This window comes from Ambystoma mexicanum, chromosome 4q (genome assembly GCF_040938575.1).
Source record: "Ambystoma mexicanum isolate Mex_15411 chromosome 4q, UKY_AmexF1_1, whole genome shotgun sequence".
Lineage (NCBI taxonomy): Eukaryota > Metazoa > Chordata > Amphibia > Caudata > Ambystomatidae > Ambystoma > Ambystoma mexicanum.
The window spans coordinates 1077930306-1077951973 of record NC_090928.1 but is presented as its reverse complement, the minus strand read 5'-3'; the positions used below and the strand labels follow the sequence as shown (position 1 = coordinate 1077951973).

Below are 21668 nucleotides of genomic sequence, written 5' to 3'. Positions count from 1 at the left end.
TTATGTAATCTTGTAATCCTTGTATCTCGTATTTATGACTAGGATGAGTTGCACTCTTTGCATACTCTTGCCCTGGCAGCCTCCGGTTTTTACCATTGTCCCTGGTACCATCCTCTGCGTAGGGAGAAGTTGTTGGTTCTCTCATTCTAGCTTTTCGTCAGCGGCTTATTCTCAGCTTCCACTTGGGCTGCAGCCATCTACAGACGCAGGCGACCGGGAGCTTCTCTTGCTCCCAGCTGTAATGGTCTTGGTGTCATCCAGTGGGTTTCTCGCCCACCACGAGGCAATCGTAGTCACACCACCACCAGCTCCTGGATATTTCTAGGGCAGCTGTTTCCCCGTTGCCATTCTCGCCAACCTCCTGGCGTCTCACTGTGGCATTCCTTGCCAATTTTCAAGTTGTAGACACTACAGCTTGGCAATGCTTTGCCCCTCCAAGGCGTGACCATTTCAGGGGGCTTCCCCTGTGTACCATACTCTCTACTCCTCCTCCCTCCACTCGCCTCAGTTAAATATACGTCTCATCTTAAAGAGACATCATCTTTTCCTCTTTCTGATAGACTTACTTCAGCATTGTTTGCAACCAAATATAAAGATGTTACATTCTTCTCAGCAGGAACTCCCATATACGCCAATATGTTGGGCAATCTAGGGAGTTCCTCATACAAATGGGAGTCCTTGTCCCCCAAGGAAGAGTCACTCGCCATGAGCTTCCACATGCCCATACCCCTTGGAAGAGCATGGCAGAGCCGGTACACCTCCCTAGCCTCAAAAGGGATGGCTCCCTCTTGGGGAGAAGGGCCCAATACCATCGATTTGTCACAATACACACAATGTTTCTATCAGTATGTCCTTCTTTCTTCTTTGTAAATTCACACTTAAAATTTGTGAGCTGTTTTTCCTGTGAGTTCTAAGGGAATATTTGATTTTGCGTGAAGGCCACTGATTGTTAGTAAGTGCTACACATTTGTTCCACTATGCACAAACACTAATAAACAGCAAAAGTAGAGTTTACAGTTCCATGTTTTGCTCTCTTTGGGCCTATTCTTTTCCTAATTTCTATTAAGGGCCCTATGCCAGTCTGTCTTACTTCTCACCCTCCTCGACATCATTCTCATTCTCAAAATCTTAATAACTTATCTATTCCCTCTACTCCTCCCACGATTTGTATTGCTCTTTGGAATGCATGTTCATAATACAACAAAACACATTTTCCTCTCAATACTATTTTCTGTCTTAATTTAAAAGGTTCTCTGCATTACCGAGAAATGGATTTACACAGCCAACATTGCTACTCCTGCTTCGCGTGTTTCCTCTTATAGTAGCTTCTCCCACACTCCGATCTGTCGGGAGGAGGGGTGGCACAGGAATTCTTTATCATTCTTCGTGGGATATTCTGCCTCCTACATGTCCTTGTTTTTCCTTTCATTTTACTCTTTTGAGTTTCGCTTTACCTCATTTTGTAGACCTTATCCAATCTCTTTTCTGATTCTCTATAGGCATCCTGGCCCCCTCTCTACATTCTGTGAAGACCTAGATATGCTACTCTCATCCATCCTGCCTTCATGCACTCTGCTGTTTCTGCTTGGTGATTTAAATTTACATATTCAATCTCTTCTTAGCTCTTCTCCTTTTCTTACTTTGTTGGATTCATCTTTATCAACATCCTTTGACTCTTCTCATCATTCAGGTGCATCATTTGTTCTTATCTTCTCATCTTTTGCCTCTACCTGTTTTGTCTTCATATCACCTTCTCCTTCTTTTCTCCCTCACTTGTTACTCATACAATTTGTTTGATCATGCTCGGTCTTCAAAAACGTTTACACGTCACAATCTCGGAAGCTTTGATACTTATTTTTTTTCTACCCACTCTCCTTACTTCCCTCCCTTCTCTCCCCCTTCCAGATAGGTGGAATGTAGGTGACGCCACCTCTGTATTGACATTGTCCTTGAGATCCTCTCTGGATCTTCTTTACCATGCCCAAAAAAAATTTCTGTCCAGGAAAAATGCCTCAACCTTGGATTACCCCATCCATTTGATCAGTACGCACTGCCTTGCATCATGCAGAACGTATATGGAAAAAAAGTCCCACTTCCCTTCTGATTTAAATGCTCTTTCAATTTTACAATGATTTGCTTTTTCTTGCTAAAAGGTTTTACAAAGATTTCCTTTATCTTGCTAAAAAGCATTATTATACATCATTGATCACTACTTTGTCCATGAATCCATGGTGGCTTTTTCACATCCTTAATCAGATGTTGGCTCCCCCCTCACCTGATTACTCAACATCATCAATGTTGGCTACTTCTGGCTTTGCTTCTTTTTTCACCTCTAAAATTGATAATCTACAAACTGCATTTCGTTCTGCTGATTCGTCATCTTCCTTAAAGGCCTCTCCTCTTCCTCCTACTCAGTCTTTAAATGCTTTCTCCCATCTCAGATTCTGATATCAGTCTTTTTCTGTCTCGAGCACATCCCTCTGCGGCTCTGTCTGACCCCCTTCCAGCCACTATAATTCCTGATGTTTACTCTCTTGTGACTTCATACATCTCTCCTATTTGTAATCGTTCTTTGATTTCTGGCAATTTCGCTTCAGAATTTAAACATGCTACAGTGATTCCTTTATTAAAGAAACCTTATCTTGGCCCCTCTACCCTTTTTGAACCATCACCAAGTTTCTCTATTGCCTTATCTCTCAAATTCTGGAAAGGGCTGTCTACTGTCAACTCTCTAGTTTTGATAAATCTCATTGAATTATTTCCCTCTTCCAATCTGGTTTCAGATCTTTTCATTCGATGGAAACTGCATTTCTTCATGGCTCAAGTTCTCTTCTTATGCTTGCCACTCTAAACTGGCCTCTTTGTTGGTGTTACTAGATCTTTCGTCTGCTTTCGACACTATTTATCACTCTATCCTTACTACTCGTTCCACGTTAGGGACCTCGGGTGTCGTTCACCAATGGTTTTCATCATATCTCTCAAATCGTACATTTGCTGTGTCCTGGGCACGTCAGTCATCTTCTGCTCTCCCGCTACACCCTGGTGTCCTCCAGAGCTCAGATACAGATCCTTTACTTATTTCTTTATACACAGTCTATGCAGATGATACTCAAATGTTCTCCCTTTTTCGTCATTGTCTGAGTTCCCCCTTTCTTCCTGTCTTTCTGCCCTTCATTCATAGATGCTTTTACACTCACTACACCTTAACCCATCTAAAACCGAGGTTTTGATTTTTCCTTCTTCTTCTCCCTCAATGTCTGTGCCACCTAATTATATTTTCTTCCCTCCTTCTTTTCTTCCCTTTTCTTCATCTGCTAGGAATCCTGGGATCACTTTTTTCACCCTTCCCTCTCCTTTTCGTCTCGGGAGGGTAGCTCAGGGGCAACATGCTTGCCTTCAAAGCAAGAAGACACAGAGCAACACGGGTTCGATTCCTGGGTCCACGCTTAGAAACCTCTGTGTATTAAGTGCTTTATAAATAACCTATCATATCATATCTAGTTTTCGTCAAAATCATTTCACCGTGCTTTATGTAACATTTCTAAAATGTGTCCCTTTTTAACATTTCCTGCTACAAAAACTCTGATTTCTTCTCTGGTATTTTCCTGCTTAGATTACTGCACCTCACTTTTGGTAGGACTTCCAGCTTATGCTTTAGTTCGTCCTGAATCTTTAAGGCTTCTTTTAATCTACATTTTCATAATCCTCCTCCTTTGTCTATTTTATCCTCTCTAACTTCACGCAGCTGGCTTATATTCCGCCATCAGATCTTGTTTCATTTCCTTTGTATTGTTTATAAATGTCTACATGGTTTTACTCCTCCTTATTTATTGTCACTTGTTCCTTTATATGCTCCTTCTCGCTCCCTATGTTCTGCTTCTTCAATTCTTCTGTCTGTACATCGCCCGCCCTGTGCCCAATCTCGTTTTTGAGTTTTTTCTTTGTTAGGCAACAAACATTGGAATACTCTACCACCGCATGTCCGTTCTGCAACCCACTCGGCCAACCTTCCACGCCCTACTGAAGGACCACTTGCCCTGTCTTTTTACTTCCTCTTGATTCTTTGGTTTTCTTTGTTATTTTATGTATATTAGACATTTGTGTACCATTTGATTACTTTTTAATAGCGCGTCTGTGAAATAAATAGATACAAATACAATTGCAAATCAATTCATACAATTGTTGACCCTGCACCTTGGTCCGCAAATCGCTTGTAATGTTTGTAAGAACCACAACACTCCCCACAGAGCCTATCTGCATTAACTTCAGCCCCATCAGTGCGAGCAATGCGCCATTAGGGTGACAGCGACATTCCGGTAGGACGTGCACAATGCAAACGCAATGACACAATTATTCATACTCCTACGGTAGAATTGTCTATTAATTGAATCTACGTGTGGATCATTACTAATTATATTTGTTTTAAGATTTAAAGAATGTTTTTTATTCTAAGGCTGCAACTTCTATTCACACTCTGATGAATTCTTTAGATGTGGGATGTCTCATGGCTTGCTGAATCTGAGCAGTTGGTACGATGATGCATGTTACAGATGCTCCTTTTGAGATACGTTTATTGAAGTCATGCAGTGTTAGTCTGATGTTGGGTGTCCCTTTGGTATTTGGACCAAGCAATTGTGTTTCCCAATAAGACAATTAACAGGTAATCTAAACGATACTGAGTACACTGTGAGTGTGCACACTAAATAAATCTATCTTTCTACGGATTGGTAGAAGCTGAATAATGATTAACGAAACCACCAAAGCATCCAACCTAGCCTTTTTTTACACTATCTCAATATAGTAAAAGGCCAGATGTATGTTTGCCTGATGCAGTAGCTTTGCCTGTTGTCACCGCTAGAGGGAGCTGTTTCCTTAGGATATATAGCAGCAATGCCAATTCACACAGCTTCAGCTGTTGTCACCGCTAGAGGGAGATGTTGCCTAAGGATAGATAGTAGTCCTACTGTGTTAATGTAAACCTTCACTTTGCCCCTTGAACACAGGCTTCTAGACTCGTTGTCAATATGCCAATAAACACTGGTCTCAACTTTTAACCTTGCTTTCCCTGCAGTATTAGCCATCGGGTGTAATGTTGCATACATGTCATGCTGGGTCTTTGCCCCACAATCGGGGTGCAGTGGCACTGTAAAAACACAAATAGGAAATGGTCATGGTTACGTGAGTATAACAAATAATGGCCGTTCCCATGAGTGATATTACAGACCTTGTTGTTTTTGTTTTTCCAGCCAGTGATGGCGCTGCTCTGGCAAATGCCTCTCCAAGCTCGAGCAATTTATTCATGGAGAGAAACAGCCACAGGGAAAACGGAACAGATCAAGAATCGCCTGAAGACCAGCAACTGTTCCAGAGCATTGGCACAGAAACAACAGGTACTGTCAAGGGATTACTGTGGGTGCTGCATACTGTAATGGTTGTGTAGGACTTCTGCAAGAGGAACATACGTTGGAAGGTGCCATCGAGCGGCAACCGAAGACCCACTTCAGGGGCAGTGTCAATTTACTAACCAATTCCCTCTTTTGCTCCAACATAACCAACACCACTGTACCCGACTAGCCGCACTACACAAAGACACACCGAGAACGAATCTAATACTCGCCCACCGGGACATTGCTAGGGGGGGGCTTTGGGGGCTATAGCCTCGGGTCTTTTGGTTGTAGCCCCTGATAAAAGCTCAGGGGCTACAACCAAAATTATAGCTAGCCCCGAATCTTGACAGTCCTGACATTAGTGTAGCCACAGATCTTTTCCAGACTTAGCAACACCCCTGCGCACCCAACCATCTCTGAGAGTCTGGAAATAACCTTAGAGGGAACACACCCTTGCACATAGTTCATAAATCCATTGACACTTCACAAATGCACATCAGCACAATACAATCAAATACCTAACAGTCATCCGTGACTCTGGACGTCTTATGGATACAACTAACTAGTGTGCACGACCGCAAACCGAGCAGAACCTCATACGACCCACGCACCCAACACAAACACTAGCACACATCTGAGCCACTGGTTCCTACTCGTACGGTTGCAACATGCAGGGCCTCTCGAACCAACTCCCACACACAAGACACTGCTCACAGACTCCATTCCCTCCTGGTTGTAAGCTATCCTAACATCCTATCCTCACTACACACCCTGCCCTCTTCTCCTGCAGAGGCACGTGAGTGCCTGGAGACTGCCCTTGGTTGGTAGTGGTGCGTGGTATAAATCAACATAAAATAATGCTTTAAGAACAGATAGGACCAGATGTATGAAGTAGGTGTGAATTTGCATTGCATCCCGGCGCCATTTGGAGTTGCAGTTGTCAGCGGCTACGTCAAGATTGCAACATCTTGTAAGTTGCATGTTGTGTGGGGCGAACTGGGAATCATGACCTTCTTTCCAACTTGCAAATGCCTGCAGGCATGAACAATTACCTAGTTATACACTCCACAAAATGGAATCAGCCTGTCCTAGACTTATCCCTTTTGCCTGCAGGGCCTACAGCCTCTGACTCCTGATGTAGGAGCCTCATGCAGATAATTCGGGTGGGATTCAGAGGGGCCCATCCCAAAGGACAGAACCTGCCTATGAATCGTAACAATCAGCCCCTTTTCTTGTATCGTCTCTGTTTTGTATATTGCTGTTGTATTCGCCACTAAAAGATGGTGGCAAAAGAAACCCAACATAGAAGTAATGTAAACGTGCTTATTCCTTGTAATCCTCCGCATAGGGCCCCAGGCAGCTCTATAATATTCATAAACACAAACCTCTGAAACATGTATCAGTAATCACGTGTGATGTGGGTATAAGGAAAGCCCTTTATGTTAGCATTGCTTGCTGTTATTCTATTCAACCAGGTGTTCAATAACAAGAGAGGCCCATGGCATAAATGCATATGCTAACAGTAGTGGTGCATTGCAGATTTATTGACATGCTGGGCCAGCAACATACACACATGGGCATCTGACGATGCCAAGGTTTAGGCTTTTTTTTTATTCTATTGTATACTTTAAGACACAGTTCAACAAAATGTCCCTTCCATTGTACCAGAATGCAAAATGCTAAGAGACCCAATACAACACACAAGAAAAACAGTGTGATAAGAACATATGTTTGTAGTCATTAGTTGTCAGGGGCTGTGCTGGTAGGGGCTGAGCCCAGATGCGACTATGGCAGTGTTACTCAAAAAATTAATTCTCCATTGCTGTGTCTCATGCAGAGGTGGAGGCCCTCATAAGCACTAGGTCTCCCAGGGGAGTATGTAGAAGGGCAGGAGGGATCTGAACAATGTATCCTACGGGAATCCGGGCTTTCCTTTGTCTAACCACGCAGCCACATGGGCTCCGAAGCCCCTTTCCAGCAAAACCACTACAGTCAAAAGGCTACCTGGAGCAAGCAGTTGATTTCAATTGATCGTGGAGAATGCCAGTAGCTGCACAACATTTTAAATGCTCCATTGTAATATTACCCAAGTAAACGATATTCATTGTATTGGCTCTGTTGAGATGAAAGAAAGAGTCAGCCCTGCCCGGATGCACTAAGATTCCTGGAGATCTCCTTGATGAATCCACTTAATAGGAAGGAGTCAATGCTTCTCTTATGCCACCTGACAGTAATCTGCATGAAAAGTAACTGCTATGCATGAATAACTTGGTGCAGAAAACACTATCCACTGTACTCACCTCACCATGCCATGCACACTCTTGCTTCTAAGAATTACTCTGAATCAAAGCTCTGACATCATTTTTCAGGTGGGACTGATGGGCCTTTAGGGGTTATTTCCTTCCTGTGCTGTGTAGATCTGCACACTGTTGGCATCAGTAAAATTACTAAATAGAAGCAGCTGCCCCCTCTAAACTCACCCCCTATCCCCTCTGCATGTAATAGTGCATGTTGGTCCCTGGGTAAAAGGGGGCAGGCTTTGCCCCTCAGGGCACAGCCTATCAATGTCACTGCTACACAGCAGTTCCTGCTGCTTTGCCATTTGGAGTTCTACATTCACTTGCCCCAGTCCTTCACATCTACCATTTGGAGCCGGGAGCCTTGATGTGGACCTTTACATGCTGCGCCAGGAGCTACAGACGCTTGACAACCAGCCATGGGCACAGGGAGCACAGGGGGAATGGAGTGGTGGGGAGGCGGAGACCCGCGCCAGCAAGGCAGCTAGCCATCCCCAGGATCAGGCCAACATCCTGGGCCCCTGATTGGTGATCAGTTGGTATCTGATTATAGGCTGGACAGGGCAGCCATCACCCAGTTGCTGGACAGAATCCAAGGTGACATAGCTAGCCGGATTTTCATCAGCAATGCTGTGCCCCCACTCGTGAAGCTTGTGTCAGTCCTACAATACCTTGCAACTGACAGGTTCCAACACACAGTTGCCATGATGCATGGTATGGCCCAGTCCACATTCAGTGCTGTGCTGTGCCATGTGAATGGGCATATAGCATTGCCCACCACCCAGGCACAGGTCAACGAAGTCAAGGCACAGTTCTATGCCAGTTCCCAAGTCCATAACATGATTGCAGCCCTAGACTGCACACATGTAGCACTGGTAGCACCCCAGGACCATGAGGCAGCCTACAGGAATCGGAAGCATTTCCATTCTGTCAATGTTCAGATGACCTGTGACCCAGACCTGACTATCACCCACTGCAGCGCTACCCAGGATCCACCCACGACTCCATGGTGCTGTGCAGCAGCACACTGCCATCCTACATGGAGAGGCACAGAGGCCAATGCACATGGGTAGTGGGTGAGTACAAATCCTGTCAGAAATGCATGCCAAAGAACACCAAATGTAGGGGCGGCAGACATACAGGAATCCTTGCATGCCACCAGGAGACACAGACAGCACCATCACATCACCAGTTCCATGCATGTGTGGCACACAAGGGCACCTGCACACGTCCCCCACACCAGAACCCACAGAAGGTGATGGGCACACACTTGTGAATTCACCATTACATTTGGAAACACAACAACCACAATGCACCTTGTCTATGTTTCAGTGCTGCCACTCACCCTGACACCCAAGAGCAGCCTCACCCAGAGCACCACACAGGAATGGTAAGTTAGATCAATGCAAAACCCATCCACAAAACCACTGTGGATGAGCAGGAAAATATACGACCATGAACATTTATTGTATTTATTTATTTTTTCCATTTGTATAGTGCACAAACAGCCCATGGGCATCGCGGCACTGTTACTTGCAGGGAGCTTAGTTACAGGAAGGTACAATATAAATAAGGGAGGTACAATATACATATTTTAATGCAGTCAACTAGTTGCAGATACATTTGCAGGTTTATCCCAGTGAGAGTGAACCCTGAATGCCCATTTTCATGCATGTTAAATCAAAAATAATGTGCCATGTAGCAAACGCCACTCCAGCCACAGAAACTGCCAACACCCATTACTAATGAACATTGTGCAGAGGTAGACATGACGAGAGCCTCATCCTGATATAACGGATGCAGCACTGTGCCAAACTAACCCAGGGGGTGGATCATCCTGAAAGTTGTCCACACGGGACATGGTGCACAATGCAGAGCAAACCCAGAGCACATGAAGACACCATAATCAAAGGACACGTGGAAACATGACGGTACTTGTTCAGCATGAGTGTTACACACTTATCCATACACATATCCATCATATACTGCTGCAAGTCCATTAACACCAATAAAACAATGCCCACAGTCGTATCCACATAAGTATGGAAAGGACATTTGGTTTGTTGAAGGCACGTTTCTGGTGCATAGACCATACTGAAGGGGCACAGATGTATGCGCCAGATCAAGTTGGAAAATTGTATTCACCTGTGCCATGCTGCACAACATCTGCTGCCATAGGCATGTGCCACTACCCCCTGAGGCTGATGCGCAACAGTCAGGGGATAAGAGTGATGATGACCATGTGCCCGATGCCGGGGCCAATGCACACAGGGATGGGGTGAGGGAGGGGAGGTTGGCCAGACAGGCGTTGATTGACAATTCCTTTTGATTTGGTGGATGGGTACATGTCATGAAGATCATTTGTGAAATAAACTGCACTTGAACGCAATCATGAATGTCCAAGCTTTCTGTCAAGTTTTAACAGACTTTAATTAGCGTGAAACAAACTCCCTACCCCCACCAACTCCCGAGCACACATTAACCCCTCCCACTACCAACTCCTCAGCACACATTCTGGTGGCTTGTGGCCGTTGAGGTGGTGAGACCCTAGTGACTTGGGGCTGTTGAGGTGGTGAGACCCTGGTGGCTTGGGCCATTGAGGTGGTGAGACCCTGGAGGCTTGGGGCTGCTGAGGTGGTGAGACCCTGCTGCGTTGGGATGTGTCCTCTGCCTTGGCGTATCATGCTGGGCCCTTTGCAGGGTGGTGGTGCTGGTGGAGTCATGTCTGGGTGGATGTTGGGATGGGACTGCCTCCTCTTCATTAATGTTGCCCTCCGATGATGCCTGCGTGCCTGTAGAGTGCATAGGGTATGGTATGAGGACAGGGTCACTAAAATTAGTTTCATGGACTTCATAGTTTACAGGGGGGAGAGGACAGTTTCTATCATGCTTGGGCATGACCTGTTTGGTATTCACAATATTGGTATTGCTGGGGCATACTACGTGGGGGGGAACACAGTTCTGACTTGTTGGGGTGGCATTTTCATGAGTCTGATGTGAATGTACAGTTGGCATGCCGCTGTCAGTTAGAGGTGGTTGGTAATAAACATGCACACTGATCGTGCTGTGGCCAGGTCATGGATGTGTGTGCCATGGTGCTCTGGATGCACTACTGACTAATCTGGAAACCTGGGGTTGCTTGGATGCACTGGTACAAGGGTCCAGTCGTGGGTGGCTGTGGTAAATCACACACACTGCACCCACTCACAGTGCCCGGATGTCAGACATTCACACCGGGAATAGACTGGTAGACCAGTCACAATGCTATTTACAAGGGGGGGTGACTCACCTGCAACCTCCAATCGAAGTAATGCGATGAGGGTGGTGCACTGCTCCTCCCATGGTGTCAGCTCTGGTGGTGGTGGTGGTGGCGCCCCTCCACCAGTCACCATGGACTCACTCCTGTGATGGATCAGTAGGACCTGGACACGGACCTGAAGGTCATTGAAGCACTTGCGGCAGTCCTCTCCATCCCTGGGGACACTGTACGCCGCTGTCCAGATCTGGGTGTGCCGCTGTGAGCCCATCTGTTTCTGCTTTGGGCCATAGAGCTCATCCTAATGGGCAATTACCTCCTCCACCAGTAATGCCAGTTCAGAGTCTGAAATCTTCGGTTTACGCACCCTGTCCAGGGCAGACTTGCCCCTGACACGCTCCTGAGACATTTTCCTGGGTTTTTGGGTGTGGATGGCTTCCAGGGGCTGTGATTTTTGTCGGATTGTGATTCCAAAATGGCTGCCGTTTTGTTTCCCGTTCCAGCAGTGATGCATTTCCCGCGGCGCTATTAGCACGCTGGGTTTTCGAGTTCGCTGCCACTGCTACCGCCAGATGCTATTTGCGTTAATGCCAGGTCCGTGTGCATGTGCCTGCAAACTCGTGATGGAGTGTTGTTTGCGTCACAAATCACAGTGTTAACGCAAATACTGCTCGGCTGTATATGCGCCCGAATACCGCCAAACTCGTGATGAAGCTGTATCCCTTTTGCTATATGCATGTGAATGTAATTTTTTTATATTTTAGTTTTTCCTACAATTTTAATAAGGTACTCATTTTATTCTTGTTCAGGGGGTTTCCTCGAAACTCATCAGTAAAAAATTACAAAAGCAGTCAAAAAGGAGTGTACGCCAGGCAAGAAGTAACACAGTTTTATTCAGGGCTCCAGATGCAGCTGGGGCAGTAATATTCAAACAGAACGCAGAACAGAACTGAAAAGGTGCTGTCAAAGAAACGCCCCAAAAATTAGAAAGGTTATTAACGGCCTGATTCATGGAACATTTTCCTATGGGATTGCACCATTATAAAACACTTCCATGAATCAGGCCCTAAATGTCTCCTCACAAGAAGCTGATTGGTAAAATCATATCATACCCCTATAGAAGGGCATAAATTATCTTCTATGATTGGGTAACGCAAACCTTACCACACCACCCCTAGCTACCCAATGTGACGCCACAATCCAACCAGGGGTGGACTGGGAACCAAAAGTGGCCCTGGAAAATGTTTTCAAAGCGGCCCCACATTTCGCCAAACGAGAGAGCACAGCGTGTGATCCCAACCCTTCTATGCGGGGATTGGGAGTATTGGAGTATCCCCCAAGAAAACGTTGAATACAATTAACCAAATGAGTGTATTTAAAGCATGTTGTAAAACTTATATGGATTAAAAAATCATGTTTTAAATAAGTCCATGATCTCTCAAAATAGATCTTCAATGACAGTGGCACAAACCACAAGTGTAATATCAGTCTGAATAACAGTAAGAAAACAACACTTTTGGATCCAGTGCTCACAGACATCTCCAATGTCCCCAGCCTGCACATACATCCGAGCCACCCCCTCCCAGCTGTAAAGTACTAATGACATTGTAACCTCAATTTGCATTGCAAAGGCCCCAGAGGTATATTTCAGAAACACCCCAGCAATATGGGTCCATTATCTGAAGCAGCCCCATTGCCAGTGGACATTTTACATATTCGCTGCCTGCACTTAGCACTGCTTCCCCTTCCAATTCCACCAGGCCCACAGTGAAGAGGGCCACTGGGAATCATCAATCAGTCCAAACCAGAGTTTACAGGAGCCCTGCCAAAGCCAGGTTTCTGTATTGCTTGTCAGAAGGTGGAGCAGGGTACAGCCCATGGACTTGCAATTCCTACTATCACACATTATCAGTACGGATTGAATATGTGTTGGTGTCACCTCATCCGGCCGGAGGGGAAATGACAGTATGCCACTTTCAAAATCCAACCTCAAAAACAAGAGCCATGTTACAAACATGGGCAGCAACAACACCCTATTACATAGAACGCACAAGCCATGACTCAATCCCCCTACATCATCGGCATACAAAGAGGATTCAACAGCAGTTAACCCAAAAGCACAAGTACAAACAAGCAGAAGCAACCCTAAAATAAATGAAAATCTGTGCAATGCATTGAAAATAAACAAAAGTGACTGCAACAAATAACTCTATAGAACACACAGTGGTGCATAACCGCAGGCCCAAAAAAAGCAGCCCCTACAAGTCACACACACAATAACCAGCAACTACAATAGGCATCTAAAATAACAGTTTATGCAATTATGAAACTAACCAAGTCACCTAAACAGCCGTCAGCTGAGTAGCTAACCACAAACACAGGGTCCTGAAACCGCAACATCTACAAGCCTACTGTTAGCTCATAGCGTTACCTTGAAATATCCACCACTTAGACACACAGGATAGAACCTGATTTGTTTTCTTTTGTTATTAAAGTACCTTAAAGTTAACCTCAAATAGCAGCCACCACCTAAGCCAACAAAGACAGAGGGTAACAGCAGTCCTGCAACACACACATGGAAGACAAACAGCACACCTTTGAATATAACACATATACTAGAGCATGAAACCCCACTCCCAGTCCCCCTCCCTACAGCACGCACACACACACACATGCAAACCCAAAGATCCTGAAATAACGCAAGAAACAGCCATCGAGTACAAGTCATCTAACACCCAACACCTTCAAAACAACTGTCTAGAAGTGGCAAAATGATGGACAGGGCTCCTTCAATCGTCTAAAATTAGGTCTGGCTGTTGCAGAGAGCAAGCACACACTGCCATACCACCTGAGAACCCGCTAATTAAGATAATATCTCTCTGCTGCTCTACTACATACAGCATGTCGCAGACAAAAGCCAACACAGGGACACGTGCATTACTGTGTTAAACACGTGAAATACCTTGCTAAAAACCTCGAAATTTTGACCTGTGTGCAAAAGCAGCACTGTACTGGATTGCAAAGGACACAGGGGTACATTTCAGTGGGCAAATGCGGTGGCTGCGGCTGCAGGTCTCTGTTATGCCCAACTGTCCTCCAAAGTTAAAACCATATGCCCAACTGTCCTCCAAAGTTAAAACCAACCCCATGGTTGCTGTTCGTTGAAATGAATGCTCTCTCCTCTGTGGAAATTTAGATGGACTCCTTTATCCAAGTAAATCCTTTTCCCATGGAACATCATCACTAAGATGTGCAACATGTAAATGCATTTCCCAGCTGTACTTACCCTGTAACTAAGTACCCCACAAGTAAGAGCGCCTTGATGCAGAAGGGCTGTTTGTGCGCTAAACAAATGTAAAAAATAAAATAAATAAATAAGAAAGCAGAAATGAGTGCTCCTTCGGGAATGTAGGACTCTCATGGTGGCTATTGCAACCTGAAAACGCGGAGTGATGTCCTGGATGTGGCCAAACTAACACCTGGAAGCCTGGCTCAGGAAGACTGCCAATTCTCTGGGGAAAATACCAAATGCACAGGTAATATGACCTAGTGCCACAAAACAAGAACCCTCAAGAGACGTATTAAGTATACACATGAAACAAAGCCAAGCAGGATGAGCGCAGAGAAACAGGCACAGACTGCAGTGCGCTCAATACGGAAGAGAGAGTTCCATTACACAAACCCAAATTACATGTTGCCATAAGAGGGAAATAGACAATGTACAAAATGCGACAGGAGGAGCAGGACTTGAAAAGGATACCTGTCATTCATGAAACGTTCCTTTATGTGTGTGCTTTTCTTCGTTCGTTTTGCTTAGTTTCAGTGCCATCATGTTGTCCTCACATAATACCATTACGCACTATACAAGAGATCAGTATTAGCCCCTCCAACCCGGCCCACTCCACTCCACTCCCTGGCACCGTGAGTGGGCACAGCAGGACATCGTAAGCCCGTGGAGGCGGCAGCCAATGCAGCCCGAATCCATGTAGTGTTCTTCACATGCAAGGGTGTGTCTTTGTTTTGATGTGTGTTTAGTAATGTACGAACCATCTGGTACTGCATGTTAGTTTTCAGTCGCTTCATTTTCATGGCACAATTTAGAATGATGCAGAGCTGGGCTTTTTCAAAAATGCAACTTTAGGTCCACTGGTCAGTGTCCCGGTGCTATAAGAGGGTCAAGCTCTGTCAGTGCAGCTGATACTCACGTGGCAATTTAGGAATAGTCTTGCGATTTCAAACCCGTCATACAGCTTCCTCTTACATGGAGCAGTCTATATACATTATAATTCCCTTTGTTGACCCCCTTCTAGCTGTTACCATAGCTTGTGCACTTGGTAACATAACGGTGCATCCAAACCCATACATACCACGCAGTGCAATGACCCTGAACCCTAGCACAGTCAGCCAGCATCATTAGCCCTCGATGGTCAGCCATGAGCCACCTATTCATTTAAATGTTCTCAAATTAAATCCAAACCCATACCACAGAGTGCAGTAATCATGGCAGACTGACAGCCATTCATGTTACGCCGCCACCACCACCACCCACCAATGTACACGTACTATCCCAATATAAATCCAACCCCATACCACCCCCAGTTTAGTTCAGATTTAAGTGGTAAACTACAATTACCTATGAGATCGCGGGGGCCAAGCACACGATCTTGTCGTTTCAGAATCTGCCAGAGAGAGTGCCCCTGTGCACAGTAGGTAGCTGCAAGCAGGCCAGGATGGGGGAGGGAGACACTGCAGCCTGCAGAAGCAGGGGACTGGCAGTGGCAGGGCAGGATAGCAGAAGGCTGCCAGAGGTCTTCTTCCGTCTTCTTGGCAAAGCCTGGGGTGCGTGCTTGACTCAGACTCAGGCCTCAGCCCCACAGTGAGCCTTGCAGGTCACTTTGCTGCACTTAAATGCAGCTCTTCACCAGAGCAGGGCCCGCATCCTGCGCATGTGTATTAGAACACACTAGAGCATGTGCGTTTGCTGTGTTGCCCTCCACAATGCGCACGTGCGAGCCCCAAATCCGCGGGCAGAATGCAGTGCGAGCCACACCCAGGCTGGATCTGGATCTCATGTTCCCCCTCCCCCTGTACCCCCAGTCACAAGAACAAGGAGGTTATGTACCCGAACGAACGACTCTCAGTCTCATAGAGAAAGAGTCATTTCATTAAAGTTATTACGCACAGCAGCTGCGCAGGCCCATACAGTCATCATCTTCATCTATGTATCCTTCCCCCAAGAAAAGAGGCCCTATGTGTCGAGGCCCTCCGGGGAAACTCCCGGTTTCCCGGTGGGTCAGTCCAGGCCTGAATCCAACCCCCAATTCCCACATCATAGTGCCAATTCATTCAAACATTTTAAATGACCAACAGATCTTTATTCATCTGTCCCGATCATCTCATCTACGTTCTCAGGAAAACATTTTCTACTATGACACTGTCAGAGCCTTGAACCAAGAACAAGTTACTGTGTTAATGTTGCACATTAGGAACTCTTCGAGCTTCTTCTTAGGCAGAAATGTACTCAGGGGCAATTTGAAATCGCCATGGGCTTTCTGAAACCGTCAGTAGATCAGGCTTCGTAAATTAATATGCCAAATTATAAAATGATTATGCATTCATTGCCCTTCCGCGGCACCCATGAGCTCTGTTTTATGGCCTCGAAAGTAACAAAGATTGTTTGCTTCCTACCGTGCTATGTACTACCAGCCTTTGCGGCTTCTATGCAAATTAATGAAACAAGCACACATTACAGCAAAGCATGCTTTGAGGCCTATTTGCATGCCTCAGCCTAATGCTAAATCATACATACTCACCTGTGACCCATCCTTATTAACAATGTTTCTTTAATAAGAAATACTGTTATTTTAGGGCATTCTCCAGGCTAGTTCAAATTAATGTTTGACTATCAAGGAAGTTCCCTCCCCGTTCAAGGTGCTACTCCCACAGCTGATAGGTTTGCACCTTTATGCCACGCTGAACTCGCATTTTTTCCACATTCTAATAGGTTTTGGTGACTTTCTTTCACATCTTATCCTTGGGCTCTATGCTGCAAACTACCTCTGCCTCAACGGCAGTAAGACTGAGATTGTGCACATTGGGACCCCTGTTCCTGCTTTCGCACTTTCACTCTGGCCGGCTTCCCTTGGCCCTGCACCTGCACCCACCTGCGAGGCTAAAAGCTTTGGGGTCATCTTTGACTCCACTCCCTCCTTCTCCTCTCACATTTCAGACATCTGCAAAAAAGTCTACCAGCTGCACCTCCTCAGAGGTACTCTACCTTTTCTCACTTTCCCCCAGCGGCTCTCTGGCTCTCTGTCTCCAGAGCCCTGGTTATCTCGGCTCTTCCTCAACCTCCCCTCTCCTGACCTGCGCGCTCTGCAACTCATCCAGAACAGAGCTGCAAGACTTATCCTTGGCCTCAAGCCCAGGGGCTGCATCTCTCAGCACTGAAATCCCTTCACTGGCTCCCCGTGGTTGCAAGGATCAAGTTCAAGACCCTCTGCATTGTCCACAAGGCTTTCTGTGGCATGGGACCTACCTACCTGCACCGCTGCCTACCTAAATACTGTCCCTCATGAGCCCTCCGCTCATCTACCTCGAACCTTCTATGAGTGAGCCGGTTCTCCAAGCAGAGATTTGGAGGAATATCCTTATCCTCAGCAGGCGCCTCTCTCTGGAATAGCCTCCCTGCGGCCCTCCGTCTTGAGCTTGATCTTCTTAAGTTCCGGAAACTGCTCAAGACCTTCCTCCTCTCCTCTTCCTTCTCTCTCCCCCTACCCTGCTAATGTATCTCTCTGCTCTCTCCCTCTCTCCCTCCTCTTCCTTACAGCTTGCTGACTGGCCGCCTGGTGTACCTAAGAGTCACACAGGTCCCACGCACCCCTTTCAGTCCTCTCTCACACTTGCCTTAGGGCCCTACACCCCACCCACCTTCACTTCACTGAGAAACAACCGAAGAGAGTGTCTCTCTCTGCACTTACCCCTGTCGCCACCGACTGGGTGCACTTGGACCTCATCCTCCCTGTGACCGTCTGTGCACTTGCACAATCTGAATGCACTGAACCGGAAGATTGCCTGTCTGTTCTCCCTTGTCTTTACCCCTCAATTGCACTGGTAAAACTGCAGAATCGCTGTCTGCCCTATTTGCTCTATCTCAACTGTTAAATGTATTTTACGAACTTACTCTGCCTGTGCAGACTATTACCGTCTCAGAATTTCAAGGGCTCTGAGAAACATTTTTTTTTTCCTGTTCCCACCCTCTTTGAGCGCTTTGAGACACGTGCCTGAGTATAGGTGCTTCATAAATAAACAATTTGATCGATAAGGAGGTAAAAGGAGGCTGCTCCAAAATGTTGCACAACTGGGTCAATAGCAAAAAGACTCAGTTGGAGATGATTCAATGTCCCGAGGAAGATCTAATCACGAATCCACAAAAAATCAAGAAGAAAATAGAGGAATTGGACTGGATTCATACCCAAGAACGTGCACCAGAAAACAAATTGTTCAGCCATCTTCCGATGACCATAAAAAAACTAAATCAAGTCCAAGAATACATTAAAAAAAATCCAAATAAGACTTTGAGGAATATTTTCTAAGCACGATTGAATCTGCTCGCTACCAATAAAATTCTGGAAATTAGATCCCTCTCAAATTCGAATACATGCAGACTATGTAAAGACCAGCAATACCCTAAGACTTTAAGACATCTTCTCATGACTTGCCCGGAAACTAAATCTCTGAGAATTGCATATTTGAACCGGTTGACCTCTCAATCCACGCTTTGTAGGGAGGACGTTTTAGTGGGCCCGCCAGATATCTGGAGAAAAGACAGCATGGACTATTTTCACAGCAAACATTTTACAGAATGCACTGAAAAAAATAGAGGACCTTCACAAATAATCGGCAAACACATTTTTTGCATCCCTTGTAAAGATCTTTAATTGATTCAATCAAGTAAATACAAAATAAATAAATGAATAAACAATACAATGCAACAATACAATCTGCATATAATTTATTTTTATTTAATTGTTTCCTATTTCGAATAATATTCACGTTTAACTTTTTGTTAGGGAATGTCTGAGCCTTAAAACAGTGCATACTTTGATTTTATTTGGGTGGTGTTCTAGTTCCTTAACAGTTTTCTTCTGCAACTAAAATGTCCGTATAGTTTAACTGGGATCAACTCATTGAGCAGCTCCTAGAAGAAATGGGGATTTATGAGTTGGTCCTGGACATGATCAGGTCGGTTCTAACTAAAGATCAAATTGCAAAAATAAAAGGTTTAGACACTTTGAGAAGAGAAGAGTTTGTTTTGGAACACACTCAACATTGAGATAAACTCAAAATATCTTCTGTTTAGAAAAAGAAAATGATTGCTCAAGACATTGATTGAGGATGTTGACTATGGGGCGCTGTACCCTAATACTGCCAAATAAGGTACTTCCCATAGGACTCTGTGCCAGCTCGAACTGTCACCAACCTATATCAGACATTCCATTTCCCCATGTATGTATGTATGTATGTATGTATGCATGTATGTATGTATGCCATTTATAAGGCGGAGAAGTAGCTGGGAAGCGACAGAGCACTGTACATAAAGGACTCACCCAGGGGATTACAACTAGGTGTGCGGAGAAGATATTCAGCATTGATAAACACTTGTGTACAGGCGTGTTATAAATGACATATTTCATAATTCTCCCTCCTCCCATTACCCTCACCGGTCAGAGAAGTGCATATGTAGTGTCTGTAAAACACCATGGTGTTAGTTGACTCTAGGAAAAACAGTCTATCATTGAAAAGACATAGCTACCACCAGAGCATCCTGAGGACCACCAGTGCCTGCCTACTGGCTGTAGCAAGGTAACAAATAAAACACAGCTTAATTAATGAAGCCCTGCCACACAGCAGCCTATCCTATTCTGATGGCTCGGGGAAAGGAATAAAATCGCTAGACATGTTTAATCTCCCAAAAGCTCAGCTGCTTCGTCTAGCCTACGTCACATTTCTGTAATTGTCTCGCTCACCCTTTTCTCCCTTAGCCGCTGATATGGAGTACATTGTTAGTTTCTTTGTAACCATAATATAACTACGCTTAGGTTCCCTGTGTTGCTCCATTACCACCCACACCTAATATAGAACTGTGCATTACCAATCCTTGTGAAAGGTGGTTGAGTGGCCAAGATGTCAATGTTGACCCCCCCCCCGAAGAACAGATTTGTATTGCAAATTCCCTACTTGATGCCATTGTGTTTTTCCTGGGCAATCTACTGCACCTCTTAGTGCCCCAGCTCCCATATCTACCATCATTGGAAGTAGGGGGTGTACTGAACCTCTGCTGAATATTCTCCTACTATTTGGCTCCATCAGAATACTTTGTCTTCTCATTGTCAAGCAAATGATACATCAGAGAGGCAAATATCGAGTCTAGATTACTAAAGGTAATGGCATTAAACAATGTCTGAAAGCATTTCTGATTAAATATATGACTACGGTGAATATGCTTGTTTATTGGGGAGCAGTGGTGAGGATGAGTGAGAGGTGAACATGGTAGGTTCATGTGAGAAAGGCTTATGGAGATGCTTGAATTCATAGCCGGTGGTGGAGACTGGTAGAACTGAGTGATTCTGTGAGTGACATCCTTTTGCCTAAGAGGCCTCTGAGGGATTTCACGTTGGGAGATCTCCCCAGCTCTCCTGTGAGACAGTCGGCTAGCGGCAGTATAGAAAGATAGGTATGAGGACTCTGAATGAGGTGTAGTCAAAGAGTTATGCACTGTTGATAATATTGGCAGGAGTGGAGGGTGTTTGGAAAGCAGAAGACTTCCCAACAGGTGGTCTGTCTCTTCTACATCAGTGATGGTGGTGGAGGAGCCAGTTAGGCAGCGCAAGACACAGCTGATATTTCCCAACTCCTACTGGTCCCTGAGAGCTTGCTTATTGGGAAATCTCTCAAATAACATTACAGGCGAGCATGTCCCAACAAGAAATGTGTGAGAGGACAGAGACTGATAGAGCACACTGAATCTGATGGTGTTGGGGGACGGAGACTTGAAGAGTGTGAGAGACAGAGAGAATGCCACAGAGTCTTCCATACACGTGTGTGGTGGTACGGAAGCGGGTGAGTGGACGTGGATTGAGATTTGGATGAATTGAGTGACTGCCCAATAGGCAAGTGCTTTCTTAGCACTTGAGGGGTTGGGCCGATTAGGTCACATGTCAGACCTTGCTATGATATGATATGATAGGTTATTTATAATGTGCTTAATACCCAGAGGTTTCTAAGCGTGGACCCGGGGATCGAACCTGTGTTGCTCTGTGTTGTCTTGCTTCCAAGGCGAGCACGTTGCCCCTGAGCTATCCTCCCGAGACAATTTGGGATTACCACTGCTTCATCACTATCTGACTTTCTGGGAGAGTTCTCTTCCATGTTTGGAGTACCTGGGAGGGAGGGAAAACAGTAGGGAGAGGGTGTCCACTTACCCTGCATGGACTTGCGACTTGCGTCCTGCATGACTGGAAAGAAAACATGTAGAGATGTTTGTGTGAGCTGGAAGGAAGGTTTGAATTGAACATTCCATGCCAGCTTGCTTGCAACTCACAAGAAATTGCAATGTGTGTAATTCCCAATTGCAGTTGTAAATTGCAGCATGCATTTTGTTCATGTCACCTCAGCATTTAGCATTCGTGAAGCCTGCCACTTTGGGTAGCACTGGTTATGCATATG

The 21668-nt window shown here is 45.4% G+C and overlaps 1 protein-coding gene across 1 annotated transcript in view; it reads left to right on the top strand.

The window, feature by feature from the left end:
* The window catches only part of ALK (ALK receptor tyrosine kinase), a 3554133-nt gene that overhangs the window by 2974828 nt on the left and 557637 nt on the right, over positions 1–21668 (top strand). Inside the window, exon 11 of the mRNA XM_069608653.1 lies at positions 5247–5390. Within this exon, the coding sequence (XP_069464754.1) occupies positions 5247–5390 (144 nt within the window). The remainder of the gene's footprint in view (positions 1–5246; positions 5391–21668) is intronic.